At 40.5% G+C, this 18,519-nt stretch overlaps 1 protein-coding gene across 2 annotated transcripts; it reads right to left on the bottom strand.

Annotated features, from left to right (window-relative positions):
* Positions 1-432: 432 nt before the first annotated feature.
* Positions 433-12,413, bottom strand: MRPS33 (mitochondrial ribosomal protein S33). 2 transcript variants are annotated; one of them, XM_036760427.1, is made up of 4 exons: positions 12,268-12,301; positions 7,234-7,394; positions 4,343-4,583; positions 433-854 (listed from the first exon to the last, which is right to left on the bottom strand). In XM_036760427.1, the coding sequence occupies exons 3-4, from the start codon at positions 4,555-4,557 to the stop codon at positions 749-751; spliced, it is 321 nt and encodes a 106-aa protein (XP_036616322.1). In that variant the 5' UTR covers positions 4,558-4,583; positions 7,234-7,394; positions 12,268-12,301; the 3' UTR covers positions 433-748. The 2 variants fall into 2 exon arrangements, with proteins under 2 accessions (XP_036616322.1, XP_036616323.1); XM_036760428.1 differs by lacking the exon at positions 7,234-7,394 and having other exon boundaries at positions 12,268-12,413.
* Between the last annotated feature and the right edge of the window lie 6,106 nt (positions 12,414-18,519).

Below are 18,519 nucleotides of genomic sequence, written 5' to 3'. Positions count from 1 at the left end.
ATACCACCACTTCAATAAATATAATTCTCACCATGCATGCTCATTTATCTCCCCAGTTATGTCTTTTAGGGCAGTAGGTGGTGAAGTAGATAAAATTGTGGACCTGGAGTCAGGAAGACCTGGATTCAAATTCAGCCATAGATACTTCCTTGCTATTTGACTTTGGAAAAATCATTCAAACTGCTTCAGTTTTCTCCACTTTAAAATGAGGATAATAGTAGCCCCTATCTCCCAGTAGATACTTAATAAATCCCTCTTTCCTTCCTTCTTGCCAGGTAACTCAAAAAAGCTTGTAGACAGACAGATTAAAGGGAGTATGGTTCAAAGGAGAGTGAAGAAAATGGGTGAATGAATGGGAGGTTAGGTGGAGTGAGTCTGGCTGAGTAAAAAGAGGGAAGGGAATAAATATGGATGCATAGAATTAGTGGCTAGTTGGGTAGAAAGAAGCAACCACAGGATGCTCATTTAGTGAGGATTTTTTTTTTGCTAGAAAATTAGCAAACATTTACATGTTACTAATTCCTTTGAGAATATAATAGATGACATATGCACACAACCATCAAGGCCAAAACATGTTCAAGAATCCAATCCTAATCCAGTATGACGAGTGATGAGGTGAGAGGGATGATTCTTGGACTAATAACCATCAATTTAGGAAAGCTGTGTTACTGCAGAGAGTGGGAAAATATCCAGCATATGTACTTCTTTCTGATCTCAGTCACTGATTGGTCCAAAGATTGGTCCCAAACTATTTCTTTGCAGCTGATCGTTTTCCTTCTCCTTTCTTTGGTGTGCCTTTTCCACGAAGCTTCTTTAGTCGCATTTGCTCTTCCTTAAAATCTTGATGTTCATCTCTGAGTAGAGAAAAAGAGAATGACTAATCAGTTAACTCTAACTAAAAATGGTTAAGCACATTCAAATAGCAACATTCCCTTTGGTGGTTCCTGTAGAGTTCAAATAAATGAACACATGTAATATGATGTGCAAACCTTAAAGTGATACCTAAATGCTAGCTCTGATAATGATGATGATCGTGATGATAATGGTTATCAATATTCGACTTTTTCAAGAGAACATGCCCGACTAGGTTTATGGAGAACACAAAGCAGTCCCCAACTTATGAATAGGTTACATTTCAAAAGTTCATTGGTAAGTGAGTTGTTTGAAATTCAGAATGCCTGTTCCCATAGAAACAATGATGGAGACTGTGGCTAAGCTTCTAGGCTGGATTATGAGTCTATTTCACTAATGATATACCTCAGGTCCATAATAGTAGCTCTGGATAGCAAATCCCCCATGACCCCTGAAATCCTGTGGGAGGCCAGAAGTCAACTAAGGAAATGAAGGCAGAATCTAGAGGCTCCCTACTAGAAGCTGGAAAGTTTCTGTAGCAGCACAGAAAGGAAGATTAAACAAGAAAACAGGGAAGAAAATGTATAGGGGCTCCCGTAGCTACCACAGCAATTGTGGTGGAGGGAATCATTGGGAAATGGCTCAGGTGAAAGAGCGTATTGTTTTTGTATCTTAATGACATGTCAAATTAAAAAAAATGCTAACGTTAAGAGTTCTAGGTCAGAAAGGAGGACATGGGCAGGAAAGGGTATCGATGGTGGGAGGGAGCTCCGGTGCCATGGATATCAGATTCCAAGGGTTGTTCGTCAGTGTAGATCACTTGTAAATTGAGTGTGTGTAAGATGGAGGGCTGCCTGTATTTTAACAACAAAAAAACAAGCCTCCAAGAAATGTTTGCTAGTTGTTAGGATATGTATTAGAGCGAAACTAAAATTCTTTTGCAAATGATACCAATCTATATTTATTGTACTTCCTAGGAATAGGATTCATATTTGATCCTAACATACAAAAAAACCTCAGCCAGTGGGAACCCTTGGCTTAGACAGCTGAGAATTTACACCTTTAAGGAACAAAATTTGTTTACTTTAACCCATTTTTTAACTTAAATGCTTTCCTAACTTATAAAGCAGAGGATAACAAATAAAATTTAATCCTTTCTTGATGACAGACAACAGTAATTATTATAATGTACTATTATACAGTGATGCTGTGAATAAGGCCCAATTTCCCCAACTAAAAGGTCCCAGACCATATTTTTAGAATCATGTATTTTTTATAGTTTTTGTTTCTTTTCTTGCTATCAGGCTCCTAGCAGTTAGATCTCACTCTTGTTAATGTGTTTAACTATAGCAACTCTTCTCCTCCCTTCTAATTTGCTGATTCTAATCTGTTGTGAGCTTAGAAATAAGATAACCACATTTTTAAGAACTGTATGTAAAATAAGAGTCCACAGATGTAGATGAGGGTCTAAGGGGTTCTCCCGTGGGTGAAGTATATGCATTATAATATATGGACTTTATGATACATTCATCTATCTTGACCACTCTGAGGCCTTCTTTCCCCCCTCACTTCCTCCTTTTCTGCTGTATTCTGGATAGGTAAAGTATTATGTCATTCGATTTATACTTTCTAAGACTTTCTGACATCGAACTTCATTGAAAATTTTAAAATTAAAATATTATTAGTAACTAATATTTTAGTGCCAACACAATAGGAAGGCAAAGGCACGTACTAAGACTATAAAATATGAATTAGAATCCTTCTGTCTAGAAGAGTGCTATGTTAGGCTATCATGATGAAATTTATTCTCTAAGAAAGTTAAGTTGCAAAAACCTTCAGTATTTCATCCTATTGTAGACCTGAAAAAAATGTGCTGCCCGACATCCAGAGTTACTCAGACAAGGTGGCTTTTCTGCAGTCCCCTTCGGGCACTCTAGAGAGGAGGTTACTTCCTTTCCCGTTTCCTAGGCAGCAGCTCTCAGAACAAGCTGCCTGCTGAGGCGGAATAACTGAATACTGTTGTTTCTCTCTACCTCATCTACTTCCTTATAGTATAGGTCTCCACCTCCAATCTTTTTCTAAAGGTACTCATTTTAATTTTTACTCTGAAGACCATAACAAAACTCCCTCTAGCATCCATATGGGTTCAAACGTATTGGCTCTGTATATTTTAAAATCAGGTTTACCTACTGACAGACAATATATAAAAGAAACCTTACAGTTTCTTCCTTAAATCTCATTGCCTTTCGTTTGTCAATATCCTAAACAGCTGTGTTCACTTATTTTTTACAACTTGAATGAGATTATACCATAATTTAAAATTAATTATAAGGGTATGATTTAGCTTGTCTGTATAGTTGCTAGATTCTAAACACTTATTTCTCTTGTCCCGGCGGACTAGATATAAAAAAATGCAAGTTATCCAAGGTAATGCTGGGACATAGTGGCACACATATTAAAAAAATGTATATGATTTTTCATACATATTATGATTGTTTTTTCAGCAGATTTGCCTTTTTATTTTGTTAAAACTAACTTTGTAGTCACTGGGCAAAAATCAACTGTCAGCAGAGAGACATACCCAGAGTATAATGGGTGGTTTGCCTCAGGTTAAAAATAGTCTGTGGAAAAGCAATATGAAAATGATAGACATAGCCACAACGTATAATAATGTATGAGGGAAACAAAGTAATTTCTTACTAATATGTTAGTGTCTAGCTATCCTGAGTGGCAAATATATTCTCTTATGTTTTTGTATCTCAATGACTTGCCAAATTAAAAAATGCTAACATAAGAGTTCTGAAATTAAAAATATTGGATCCTACTTTTCCTCTTGCCCGAGTCCCATTTTCCTTTTCCTATAGGTTCTCTCCCCAGTGAACTAACAGGTATAAGATTCCGTTTAATTGAAATGTAAACATAACCCTTAATGGCAGTCTGCAGCTTAATTAGAACAAAATAGGACATCAAAAATGGTACAAATTAAACTGCCTCAACAGGGTGGGCAGAAATAATAGTTCCAGGGAAAGCACTACTGTAAGAATGACAGAGGTTCCCACACCTAACAGGCAGATCAGAGGTTACTGAGCTGAAGCTGCTGTCCTGCTGTCAGTATCACTGAACACATTAACATTTCTGCTATTTCTTGGCATGGTATTTGTACCTGCTTTTCCCAGCACCATTCAGCACTCATTAACAGTGTGGATGTCTAACTCTAAGTAGCGACTGCACAATTTTAGCCAGTTTTCAGGTACCTGAAAATTCAAATGTCTTCCAATAAGCACACATACACAAAATTGGTTTGATTGTTGAAAGTTTGCAAGCTATATATATTTTGAAGAAGTCTTTCACTTTCTTTCAATTTTATCTTTAAAAGCATATAAACATAAAGATAGGCATCCTAAAGGACAGAAAGATTTTTAGGCATCTTGTCTGTACTCTCATCTATCAGGAATTCTCTCACCATCCCCAGTTTCTGTTTCTTCATTACCTGTAAAGACCAAAGAAACGGAGTTTCCTCATGAGAGCAAAATAGGTGTTGTGAGGGGGATACCAATCGTAAGTTTCCTTCCTTTTGGCCAAAGGCTGTTCACTAAATAACTTTACTACTTTCATGGACTTGGAATCAGTGGGGCTGGCAACTTCTCCAAATATTCGAGCACTCAGGCGAGCCATTCGCACGGCATATTCTGAAAGGGATGACATCTCAAGAAAGAGCCAGTAGACAATTCCTACACAAATGGAAAAGAATGATAAACATGTTAGTTTGAAATATTCTAGGACTGCCCAATAAACATTTAGGAAAAGAAGGATGAGTCATGATGAATCATGCAAATTGGCAGATTTTATTGTGCTAGGAATTGAGAAACATTTGTGATCCAATATAACTGATTCCTTTGCACGATACTTTGTATTTATGGTTTATGTTTTCTGTGTATGGGGCTGATATAATTAAAATGTTATCTGTTACTGCCTTGCTATACTTTTTTTTTTGGTAATTAACTAGGTTGTGCTTAAATAAGCATTTAGTGCATTCAAATTACCTTTTTTTTTTTTTAAAGTAAGCTTGCTTGGTAAGGAGAATGGGGAAACAGATTACCAGGGTCACAATTAACACTAACGTATCTTCAGAAAACACCAACGTAAGCAATCTACAAAATAAATATGCTGACTGACATCTCAAGGTTCAATCTTTACAGAAAAATAATTATACTGCTGTCTTTATTATCAGTCCTTTGAACACTGTTCTTCCCAGAGGATTACAAAAGGCTCTGAAAAGTGCTAATGAATTATGAGGTCATTTAGCCTCTAGGTTACAAGACTGAGTCTGGCCTGAGTCATTTAGGGTTGAAATTAATTTGAGGAAGGGGTTGGTGGATGGGTTAGGCTGTTAGTGGTTCTATATTTTTTAGTGAACTCGCTCCAAAAGAACCATTAAAAAAAACCCAAGTCCTCAAATACAAGATTTTAATTTCCTAAATGGTGACTATTCATTTTCTGAATTTTGATGTGATTCATTTTCAGTCTGCATATTTTGCTTTTGTCCTGTAATAACCTTCACTATTCTAAAATAAGGCAGCTAGGTGGTATGGTAGATAGAGTGCTGAGCCTGGAGTCAGGAAGAACTGAATTCAAATCTGTCCTCAGACACTCAACAGCTGTGTGACCCTGAGCAAGTCACTTAACCCTGTTTGCCTCAGTTCCTCATCTGTAAAATGAGCTGGAGAAGGAAATGGCAAACCATTCCAGTATCTTGTTCAAGAAAACCCCAAATGGGGTCATGAAAAGCTGCAAAAGACTGGACAACCACAATCCTAAAACACTAACACTTTACATCTCATGTTTCCAAAGACCTCTGTCTTTCAGAAAGAAAACAATTCTCATAACATTTTGATGAAGTAGATAAAAAAAACAAATACTAAAGTACATGTTTACATAAAGGCATATAGCAGAGTAGACATCAGATCTAAGTTATCTGCCACTAGAAGTAACATTGCATACCAGATCAAAAAGGAGTCAGATATTCTTGGCTTAAGTATAGTTATATGACGTGAAATTTTAGTAGGAAATTGAGAAATATCTGCAATATGTTAATTCGCCTGCCAGTGTTAATCACCTGGAATACTTTAAGCCAGTGTTTCAGTAACTAGCTTGGAGATGGTCCTCTGCCTAAGCACGGATGGGTTGTCCTCGAAACAGGAAAAAAAGAACAACAAAATCCAACCCAAAACCAAAAGAAAAACAACTCCACCTCTGAAAACCAAAGGCAGAAAAAAAGCTACTATTAAAAAAAAACTCTCCCCAGGCTGTTACATTATAGTGCCAGAAAACTTCAGAATCACTTCAGAATGATAGAAAGCAGGATTTAAACTAGGGGCACCTTTTACAAACCCATCAGAGGCCAACAGACTTCAGAAAGTTCTGTATATATCTCAAAGCTGATTAAACTCACTGCCTCTGATTCTTCCTTATTCCCTACACCTCAGATTTCAGGCTTCTCTGAAACTATCCTGATTTAACAGAGCCATCTCATGGTCAGCATGGGAAAACTGTCTCCCATAATATCTTATTATCTCTTTTCACCCTAGTTCAGAGGGATCATACATAGCTATTTCTCTATTTTACTTTTTCACCACTCACAGCTAATTTAATTGTATCTTATACAATCTTTTTTATATGTACACACAACTTACTCCATTTTTTCCATTCTCTGCTTACAACTCTGATCCCTCCTAAGGGAAATCTTTCTACTTATCTGTTCCATTTATGAGCCAAAAAAGCAACCAATTAAGTATAAAAGTAATGCTAGTGATTACCTTTAGCAAAGAAATGTTGTAACTTTATTGACCATGAGGAACCAGTGTGTCACCAACCTTTAAAGCTCTTGAAAGTACCTAGAAATTTCCTACAGAGTCTCCCCCTATTTTCTTCTTTCTTTGCAAGTCTCCTCTGACACACAGATTTAGGGGCAGAAAGGACAACAGAAGCCACGCGGTCCAATCCTTTCATTCTATATGGACAACGAAGCTGCGACTCAGGGTCGCCTAAGTGAGGTGTCCAAGGACACACAGATATTATTAGATGGCAGTCAGAATTCAAGAGCAAGTTATCTGCCTCCAAATCCAGCATTATTTCCATTGTACCAATTAAAACTGTTTTTCTGCAAGCAGTAGCATTAAAGGTAAATTACATTCCCCCAGAATCCGATATGTTCTTCAATTTATTGTTAGTTTTGTGTAATGCCTAATAATGCAATATTGTTTTCTAATTTTTTCACTGCGAATGTGCAGTATTTTGGTCTATTATGTGTTTAAATGGGCTAGTCAATGTTTCTAACAAACCTTCCATGAAAAAAATGCATTTGAGTTAGAAACTACTGACCTGAACAAAATTTAAGACTCCATCACAAGCTAGGAGAATGTTTCTGTACTACACAGACATTTCTGTTCTCTTTCCTCTGTTGCAGCAGATATCCAGTCATCTATTCGCACAGGTACCTATGTCCCAAAGATATATACCTTCTTCCCTACCAGGTACAGTGCCTGGAACATAATAAGAACCTTGTAAATCAATTTTTCTTTCTTTTCTTCTTCCTTTTTTAACATACCTGTAAGTCACTGTCCTCCTCCCCAAAATACTACTCCTCATGACCAAAATAAGCACACAGATATTAACATTATGTACCCAGAGAAGAATAAAAAAGTATTTGAGGGAGAGGGTTTAATTCCACAAATATTCAGTGGTTACTAGGTGCAAAGAGCAAATTCTATACCTATAAGGTGCTTATGTGATATTGGGGAAGTATAATACAGGCCTTAAGTTTCCATATCCATAAAATGAGGGGGGGTTAGACTGAATGACTTCTGACGTACCTTTTAGCCCTAAATCTGTAACCTCATAAATACAGGATGGGTATGTTATACCTTATAAAGGTAATCTGAAGAGGAAGGGGAAGAGTACTATATAGAGAGCTAAGGTGGAGGTGACAGGTGAACTAAACCCTAAAGGAAGATAAGGATTCTTAAAGTAGAGGAGAGGGTTGGGCCTCCTGCAAGGGATCACTCAGAGTCCCGTGTTCAGACAAGCTATTTAATAAAAGTATCTTCACATACCTTCAGGTAAAAGCAGTCCAGGAAGATAACAGGGCAAGCAGGATCCCTGGGTTCTCAAAAGCTCCCCACTAAAGTCCTAATAATCACTTTTATAGTCTTGCCCAAACAGCCTGTGTTCTAAGTCAAATCTACCTGAAAGCAAGGTTAACCCAAACTGCCCTAGGTGAGGGGCACTTCCAATAGTTGGGAGTAGTGCTCCCAATAGTTCTAAAGTTCTAATTGGTGTTGTGGGACTATGTGGGTGTGTGTGTGTGTATGGGAGGGGTTAACTCTGAGTTCTACAATATTCTTGTCTACAACAGAGTACATGCCTTGCACATGGGGCAGAAGGTAAGAGATGGAATTTGTTGTCAAGGAGCACTAATGGTCTCATTTGGTTGGAACATAGAGTGTCCTTAAGGAGTAATGTGAAATAAGGCTGGAAACAGAAGCGCCAGCCAGTCTGTGGAAAGCCTTAGGCTAAAGAATTTGTGTTTTGTCCTACAGGAGAGAAGGATCCACAACAGGCTTGAGTAGGGAGGTAACATGGTTAGAGCTGGACTGTGAATATTTTGGCTGGGTAGAGAACAGATCAAAGGGGAGAGAGAAGGTTAGGAGGCTATCACTACAGTCCAGGTAAGAAAAGATGTGAGCCTGAAACAGAGTGATGTCTGTGCATGGAGAGAAAGCGATGATGGACAGGAGAGATGTATAAAGTAGAGTTAAAATGACAGAGTTGGAGGCCTAGCGAGAGACAAGGCAGCTGTAATAAAGTAGGAATTTGATGGGAAAGGGACCCACTGATTCTAGGCCAAAAGGACAAAGTTATTTGCATGCTACCTTAGGAACACAGTAAATATCTGTGACAACTCACTATGATGAAACTGTAAGTTTTTTCCCCCAAAGGATGTATTTGTATTACAAAAGTTAAAATCAGAAATAAAGGTTAACAAGAGAGACAGTGAAAAATGATAGGTCTCTTTCAAGCCCAAGTCCCTCAAGAGTAAAAAAAGAATTACTTATAAGACAGAAAGAAATGAAAGGCGGTCCTGTCAGTGACCTGACAAGAGACAGTTTTTCATTAAAGGGCTGCCAGAAATTTCTCCACTGGAGACTCACCCAAGAACACAGAATACCTTTTCTCCAATGCTGAGTTTAAAAACTTATGCCCTGCATGAATATTAGTCCTTTAGGCCATCAATCTGTCACCTTTCAATAGCTTTCATAATCTCTCTTAGGCCTTTTTAAGGGCATGGAAAAGCTGTTTTCCATTGCATAATTTTATCAATATGAAAAGCGAATGGTACTTTGGAGAGAAATGTAGAAAGAAAACAGTAAAGATCTGACAAAAGTCGTTTAAATTTCTTCTCTCTCTTTAAAAAAAAAAAAAAAAGGAGAATCATTCCTAGGAGCAGAACATGGTCCAAGGAAAAGGTACAGGTCTGACAATATCACCTCTGTCCCCAAGAACCTCCAGTAGCTCACTACTGCTTCTAATATCAAATGTAAACTCCTGTTTGGTGTTTAAAATTCATCACAATCTGGCTCCAGTACACCTTTCCAGACTTATTATCCATTACTTTTCTTTCTGCCCTCTAGGGACCAGCCTTGTTTCTCATATGAGTACACCACTCATCTCTATGCAGTTGCATAGATGCCACCATGCTTGGGATGTACTTGCCTGCCACCTCCAACTCTTAGAATCCCTAGTTTCCTCTTGGTGAGGCCTTTCTTGATTTCCCTCAGCTACTAGAGACTCTCCCTCCATCCTCATCCCTACAAAGTACCTTGTATTTACAAGACATATGTTTTATATCTACTTACATGTATATATGTTGTTTCTTCCATCAAATGTAGGTAAGTTCCTTGAGGGCAAGGGCTATTCCATTTTTGTCTCTACATCTCCAGAACCTAGCACTGATGGACTGATTCAGTGAAAAGGGAATTAAAGATAAGAGGGAGGAGGAGAAAGGAGCAGAGTCAAGGGAGTGTGGCTCAGTGGCAAAAGTATACAGTTGTCTTTGTTTAATCTTTGCATCTACTATATGATGATCACAGAGCCTAAAGAGATTATTATTTTATACTACAGAACAAAAAAGTGGATTTTGGAAAATCCTAAGAAAATATTTTTAAAGTATTCAAAAATACATGGTGCTAGGTCTCTGTATCAAGCAAGACAAACACTTATTTGAAGATGATACTCCCTAAAGAAAACAAAGTTATTTTTTGTTAAGCTTAGGAAAGTCCAGTATTTTTCACTTCACTTCATCTTCGATCTATTGTGCTGAGGCAATTAACATAAATTATAAACTATGCTCCAAGTGACAGAAAAAAAAAGTATATGCTGGCACAGAAAAATAATCTGAAGAGAATTCCTTCTTTTGTCATTGATAATGATTAATCAATTTTACTGAGTAACAGAAAAGCTAAAGACAGTGAATATATATTATTCCAACTTCATGCTTTGTTTCCTTATTTTTAAACAGGGACAACCCCAAAAATATTTGCTCTCAAATTATTCCTTTTGGGGAGCAGCAGTACAGAAAACCCCCCCAATCATAGCCCAATTTGTTCTTCCTGCCTCCATTTTCTTCCCTCCTCCACATGACTGCCACATTGAGTGTCAGTAAAACAGATCTGAGCATGTCCTTCATCAGAAATCTTCAAGAGCTCCGCATTACTTCTTAGCTAAAACACAAAATCCTTAGCTTGGTATTTAAATCTCTCCGTAATGTGACTCTCACCTACCTTTCTAGTCTCATTTCATATTACTCTGTCTCAGTCCAATTGGCCTGTTAGCTGTTCCCCATCTCCACCTTGCCCTGACTTTGCCTAAGGTGCCCCCGTGTCTGTAATGCGGTCCCTTCTCCCCTCTACCTGGTAGAATCCCTTTTTTCCAAAGCACAATTTAGTTATCACCTCCTACCCAAGGCCTTTCCTCATCTCCTTCTCCTCCTCCCTCTTTCCCGTTATTAATGCTCTTCTTCCTAAATTCACTTTGTATTACATACTTGTAATTGTACCAATTGCGTACATATCGCTCCCCACCAGTAGAATATAAATTATTTGATGGCTGGGGCTGGTGTATTTTTTTTTGCCTTTGTATTCCCAAAGCCTAACACAGTGCCTTGTACATAGCTGGTGCTCAACAATAGCTGTGGGGGTGAATTCTATTTTATTTTGTATTGCTTTATATGACAGCTTAGTATGGTGGACAGAGAGTCAGTTCTGGCCTCTGACACCTTCTGGTTGTGTGGCTCTGAGCAAGTGGTCCAAGCAACCTTCTAAGACTTAGTTTGGAGAAAAGATGCCCACCTGCTTCACAGAAGTTCCTCGATGGGAGCCACACACACACACACACACACACACACACAGACACAGCTAGTTCTTATGCCTTTATGGATGTTTTCTTAAGATTTAATTTCCTAATTATGTTTCTCTTCCATCATGCAACGGATTAATGCTGGGAATGACAACAATAATAGCTAACATTTATAGACTGCTAACAACAAAAATCGCATCTAACTTTTATATAGTGTTTACTATGTGCCCTGCACTCCCATTTGAGCTCTACAACCCTAGGAAGTGGGTGTTATTATCATCTCCATTTTACAGATGAGGAAACTGAGGCAGACAGAAGTTAAGCGACTTGCCCAGGGTCATGCATCGGATTTGAACTGCGGGTCTTCCAGACTCCGGGCCAACAAGCAAACTGGCTGGGTAGCAAGCAGCAACAGGTTGCCTGGAATATCCAATTGCTGTGTTTACCCCCTGGACTGTTTGGTTTTTGCCTTTAATCTCTAGGGCTCCAGCAACGAAACCGGCACGTGGCAGGCGCTCAGTACACGCTAAATGAATTAAATCGATAGTCCGCAATACGGGCATTTGTTTTTACTGCGTGGCTTTCGCGTTTCCTAAGTGTCAGACTGCGGTCCTACTGCCGGGTATTAACCCTGAAAGGGTGGGAGTCAATCATTCCCATTTCACACCCAAGGAAACAGATTCAGAGGCAAAAAACGCTTCTCGCCCAAGCTCGCTGCCCCGGGACTCGAGCCCAGCTCTCTTTTCACTAGGCCACGCTGCCCCCCACGGACGCGGAGAGCTCTCCGTGGGCCCTGCTCAGACTAGGGGGGAGGGGGTTATGGCAGCCGCTTCTTATTTTAAGCTGGGCGTCCCTCTGGCGTGTGAGATAAAGGACCTTCTCTTCCTGACTCTACACCTGAGCTCCAAGCCGGGCCTCAGTTTATAATCGTCCCCGACCCCAAGAAACCCCCGATTTCAGCCGCACCCCAGTAACCCCGACACGCTGGAAGAAACCACTAACCAATTTAACAGGTCCGGGCCTTCCTCTCCTATACGTCACGTCCTCCGGAAATCAGGTTCCCTCATCTCCCCCCTGCACCGGCCAGTGTCTAGGGCGACGCCTCCGGCTCCTCGGGCGGGAGCGCCTCAGGCTTCGTTTGCGCGTGCGCACGAGAAGAGAGGAGTGGAAAAGCGGAAGACCTAAGCCGGCGAGCTAGAAGGGACGCGGCAAAAAGCCCGGATGGGCGTCCTGCGACGCCTGGAGGTTTCGGAGGGCTGGACTCGGCCCTTGCGCGACCGCAGCCTGAGCTCCCCTATTACCAAAGCTCAAGTTGGACAGCCTGGGGTGGGTTTACGCCGGGGGTGGGGGGCGGTTTCCATGGCCCTTTGTGAATCGAAGTAGTGGCCCTTTCTGGACCTCAGTAGCACTCTGCCTCTCCCTTCTCCAGCCCCCTTCCTTATTTCTGTATTCAGCAGCAGCAGCAGCATCTTCTCCATCAGCACCATCAACGAGCATTGCAAACGTAGCGCTTTAATATTAGCAAAGCGCTTTGCGCTCATTTGACCCTCACAACAGCCCTGCGAGGCAGGCAGCGTTGGTCGATCTCACATTCTGAGGTTATTAATCTCCTTTGACAACTTCGGAAACTGAGGCATGGAGAGGTCAAGTGACTAGCTCCTAAAGTCTCCTCAGGGTTCCCCGATCTTTGCTCCGCCCCCTGCCCCCCTCCCCCCAGTTGTTGATTCAGCTTCTTCCTATGCCTACCCTTTCTCAATCCCCTCACCCAGCCAAGCTCCCTCGGGCACTCTTCAGCATCATCATCATCACTCTCGTCATCACCGCCATCAAAAATGCTTATTAAAGGCTTCCTGCAGCGCGTTTGGGTTCCTCCCCCCCCCCCCTCCCCGCCTTTCTGGCCCCAGCAACATCCATCACCAGTCAGTGGCCTGGGAACAGCGTGGGAGCCAATGAAATCGGCGCCTTGACGGTCCCAGCACCCACGGGAAAGGTGGATGTTAGAGAGGGACGAATTAGCCCCGAGAGAAGCGTGCTGCTGATGAACAGCTTGTGGTCCCCGGCTTTCCCTCCTCCATCGGGAAGACTGGAAAGGGGAGTGGATTTGGAACCCGAGGGCTTGGGCTCTGAGCTTTCCTAATGACTATTGGGGTGAGCTTGGGAAAGTCCCAACCTCTCTGGGCCTCACTTTTCTCAAAAATAAAGAGGTTAGCCCCTTTTGAAGTGGCTGATAGAAAAAGTTTTTCAGCTTGACTATACTTATTTTTTACAAGGGTTTTGTTTGTTAAATGGGGAGGAGAGAAAATAGATTTTTGTTAATGAAAAAATTAAGTTAAGGGTTAGGGCTAGAATCAGGGACGGGGAACCTGTGGCCTGGAGGCCATGTGTGGCCCTCTTGGTCCTCAAGTGCGGCCCTTTGAATCCAAACTTCACAAATTCACGCAAAATAATCCTTTTATTAAGGGGATTTGTTCTGTGAAGTTTGGATTCAGTTGAAGGGCTGCACTTAAGGACCGAGAGGGCCACAGGTGGCCTCAAGGCCCCAGGTTCTCCACCCCTGGTAGATAATCTCCAAGGTTTTTTTCAGCTCTAAATCCTATCCTACTTTTCTTTACCTATTTTTTTTTCCTCAACCAGAGTCTTCTTCCATCTGTTCATTCTCTTTCCTATTTTGTGGTTTTTTTGTTTGGTGTCTGGTGATCATGACCTGGCATCAATATTATCTATATACATTTTTCTGTATGTATACTACTTTCTATAAATTGCCTTAATATTCAGAGAACCTGATAGGCATGATGTCATTCAGATGAAGATGGTAATAATAGCTAGCTGTAGCAGTAAGGCAAGATTCATGACCTCGAGGATGACCATGAACATGCCTCTATGGTTCAGAATCGCAAAGTATGAGAAATTCTCTAAGTAGGAGGCAGAGGAAGTATAACATTTATTTAGACACAAGAGAATCCAATCCTAGGACCAGTAATTCCAGTCCCATACTGTAGCAATTATATTCCAAAACCAGTAAGCCCACTGCAATGCAGCAACAAGGAAATTATAACAAAGTATTATAGCAAGGGCCCAAGCCATCCTGAAACCCCCAACCCCCTGCTAGGGCCTTCCTGTAAACAGGCACTCACAAATCCTAACTCTCCTATCTCAGCTCAGCACTCTCTCCCAAAGCTCTGCTGACTCCTGGTTTCTTGACTCCAAGTTCTTTGGATCTCCACAGTTCTCTCTGCTCTGTAGTCTCTCTCAATGTCTGTTGCCTCAATATTCGCTTGATGTCTGCTTCTGAATCCTGTTGCTCTCAGTTCCGCTGCTCCCAGTTCTGCTGCTTTCAGTTCTGGGCTCTCTTTTTATACAGTCCCAGCTGGCATCTGATTGATTAGAACTCAGTGCACATACCATTGGCTCTGGTTTTAGCAACTCCCCTTAGGGCCCTGAGGGCTTCACTGGCTGAACTAGCAAAAGGGTGTAGGCCTGGAGCCTACCATCTAGTTAGTGAAAGGGTGTGGGCCTGCCTCTAATCAGGTCTCCCTTTGTTGACCCCACCTGAGGCCTATTCTATGGGCGGGAAAGATCTTTCACTTACTGATTAGCCTTAGACTAGCTTGTATATAATACTTAACCTAAGAAAACTGAGACCTGCAGAGTTTTAAGTAACTTGTCCAGGGGGACACAACTATGATCTGCCTAAGGCCAGATTTCAGCTCAGTTCTATCCTGACTTGAGGTCCACCACTCTATCACCTAGGCTGCCTTGTAATAGGATTGCCATGATCATTTCTTGTTTAGTCCTTGAACCACACTGAAAATGGGACTGAAAATGTTAACTTCTTCCTCAAAGTTTTAGAGAAGTTTGCCCTGGTCTCTGCTCTGACAGTTTATAATACCTTTATGGCTACTGGGATAGTTTTTTTGAAATGCTAATGATAGCTATGCCTAAAATGATAAATCACATTTATCTTTAGTGGCTCCCATTTTCTTCTTTATTGAAAGGGCTCCTTTTTATGTCTTCACAATTTCATGAACTTTTCCTTTAGAATTTTAGGTCATAGGATCATACCAATGAATACCTTCGAAATTCTGACACTGCCAGTACTATACAAATTTGAATACATACCAATCTTTTGTCAGCCTTTTACTTCAAAAGCATGGTTAACAAGTGAGCAAGGTTTAAGCATATTTCCTAGACTAGAAATAAGGGAAGTATTAGTCAAAGTATATAGTGCTTTATGATTTTCTGAATTTTACAGATTTTAAAGGATAACTAATAGAAAATGAATGTTACAACATTATAGAAAACAAATCTGGCTCCAAAGAAGAGATACTTGAGAAGACATTATAGAGATCAGTGTGGGATGGGTTTGGGAAGGGTCCACAAGTTTGGAACATTGCATATAACATCAGATTTTTTTCAGTTGATTGAGAGAAATGATTATTTCTCTTATATTGGTAACCAATTACTATTGGAGAGATCCAGGATTTTTTTCCTTCCTATTTCCTCATTCTTTTCTAGGTCAAATCAACCCCTGAAGAATAGGGCTGATAATGAGATTGGATTTAACATTCTCTTCAATCTTGTTCAGACACCACCTAACGGGAGGAGCCCACAGTACAGCGGTGAGTGGGGGAATAGATCCTTTGTCTAGATTGCCTGGGGCTGGGGGTGGTCTGGGAGTAAGAGTGACACAATCAAAGTCATGTCCCCCAGCCCCTTATTAGAACAAGTCCACCTCTTATTATAATATTCGTTCTTCTCATTAATTGTTAACCAATTAGAGTTGATTGCTATCTCTCAAGAATACTTAGTCTTCCAAAGGCATACAAGCATCAATAGGCTGCCACTATCCCTCTTTGGTTTAGGAGAGACACCAAATGACTATCCTTTTAACGTTGCCACCACCCTGGTGTAGGCCTTCATTACTTCATTCCTGGATCATCAAAACATCTCTCTGGTTGGTCTCCTTGCCTCAGGTCTCTCCTCACTCCACTCAGCTGTCAAATTGATCTTCCTAAAGCACATCTGACCGTGTCACTTCCCTATGACTTCCACGATCAAATATAAAATCCTCTGTTAGGCTTTTTAAAACTTTCATGACCTAGCCCTCATCTTTCCAGCCTCCTTGTACTTTGTCACCTGTACTCTACCATCTAGTGATCTACACTGTCTTGTTTGCTGTTTCTTGAACAAGATACTCTCTTTCTTGACTCTGGGAATTTTCACTGGTTGTCTCCCATATCAGCAATGCTCTCCCTCCTTCCCTCTTTAGACTGTAAACTCCTTGAGGACAGGGACTGTTTTTGTTTTTGTATTCCCAGTACTTAACTTGGTGCCTGGCGTATTTGTTTTTAAATAACTTTTAATGCATCAGACTTTTTGTGACCCCTATTGGGATTTTCTTGGCAGAGATAATGGAATGAGGCAAACAGGGTTAAATGACTTGCCCAGGGTCACACAGCTAGTAAATGTCTGAAGCCAGATCTGAACTCAAGAAGATGAGTTTTCATGACTCCAGGCCTGGTACTCTATCCACTATGACACTAGCTGCCTGGCACATAGTAGGCACTTAATAAATGTTTATTGAATGGAATTGAATGTCCACTTCCTGGCTTTCCTGGCTTCCTCCAAGTCTCAGCTGAAATCTCACTTTTTGCAGGAAGCATTTCCCAGTCCTCCTTAATTTTAGTGCCTTCCCTTTGAGATTATCTCCATTTTATCCTGTGCATATATATATGTATATATATATATGTATATATATATATATATATATATATATATATATATAGTTTGTACATAGCTGCTTATATATATATATATATATATATATATATATATATATATATATATATATAGTTTGTACATAGCTGCTTGCATGTTTTCTCTACCACTAATGAGCTTGTTGAGGGCAGGGACCGTCTTGTCTTATTTTGTGGCTCCATTGCTTATCTTAGTGCCTAGCACATAGTAGCTGCTTAATAAATGCTTATTGACTTGACTTTGCTCACTACTTGTGGGACCTTATGTAAATCATTTAACATTTTGTGGGTCTTATCTGTAAGGTGAGGGTGTTGGACTAGTAGCACTTGAGGTCTCTTTCAGCTCTAGATCTATGCTTCCGTGTAACAGGATATGGATCAGGGTCGTGATTCTGACTGCTCTGAGCCCAGATTCAAGATATTCTCCTTTGTTTCCAGTGACTTGTAAACTTTTCCCTTTTAGTTCCAGCTTTAATAAATCATTTAATCTTATATTATAATACAAACAAAATTGCTTAATTTGTTTATGAAAACATGATAATTTCAAACATCAGACATAAGTAGCAAAAAACACATTGCACAGATCATTAAAAATTGCATCACGTACCATCACCTCACCGGGTCAAAGTTCTTTTCTTTCCACTTAGGGTAGGGTCCAGTCTCTTTGATCATTGGACTTCCAATCCTGAGCTGATAGAGAGGAAATCGAAAGGTTTATTGCCTTCATTAGACTTGTTTTCCATTACAGCAGGAGAGGGAAGATGACCCAGTCACTCATGGATGGGTGGCATCCCAGGGCTTTTGTGGTGTCGTAACTACTGGATGAACGAAACCTCAGTCTGTCCTTTCTGGTTCTTCTTCCTTGGTTCTGGAAATTACAGCTTTTACTGGACTGGCCCTAATTTGAGCTTTCCACCAAAGGACAAAGCCTTCTAACATAGAGAGTATCTTTGAGAGTTGTCAGAGTCTGAGAGAAGGAGAATAGCATCTTTAATGTTCACAAAACAAGACCAAAGTGTTCTAATTGGTTGGTTTGGTTTATTCAGTCATGTTTGACTCATGATCCCATTTGAGGTTTTCTTGGCAAAGGTTCTGGAGTGGTTTGCCATGTCCTTCTCCAGTCCATTTTACAGATGAGGAAACCGAGGCAAGCAGGGGGTAAGTGACTTGCCCAGGGTCACACAGCTAGTAAGTTTCTAAGGCCAGATTTGAACTCAGGAAAAGGAGTCTTCTTGATTTCAGGCTCAGCACTCTATCCACTGTGCCACCTAGCTGCCCCATTCTAATTGAATGTAGATATTAATTTTCCCACTGCTTCCTCGTCCTCCACTGCTCCAGCAAAAATAAGAGGAGTTGTAGTTGGTTGTAGTGCCAATGTAAATGTGTGGTGGTATTGAAGCTATGTCTGAAATATCCCAGTCATATCAGTCATTGGGGAAGCAGGCAGCATCCATTGAGACACCCTTCTATAGCTGCATTACATATATATGGAAGGTCT

The sequence above is a fragment of the Trichosurus vulpecula genome, chromosome 5 (assembly GCF_011100635.1).
Source record: "Trichosurus vulpecula isolate mTriVul1 chromosome 5, mTriVul1.pri, whole genome shotgun sequence".
Classification (NCBI taxonomy): domain Eukaryota; kingdom Metazoa; phylum Chordata; class Mammalia; order Diprotodontia; family Phalangeridae; genus Trichosurus; species Trichosurus vulpecula.
This window is presented reverse-complemented; position numbering and strand designations above follow the sequence as displayed.

Excerpts from the sequence above, each read along its gene's own strand:
- MRPS33 (XM_036760428.1), bottom strand. The coding sequence starts at position 4,557 with ATGTCATCCCTTTCAGAATATGCCGTGCGAATGGCTCGCCTGAGTGCT. Across the intron at positions 855-4,342 it reads CGTTTCTTTGGTCTTTACAG|AGATGAACATCAAGATTTTA; the intron begins GTAATGAAGAAA and ends TTCTCTACTCAG.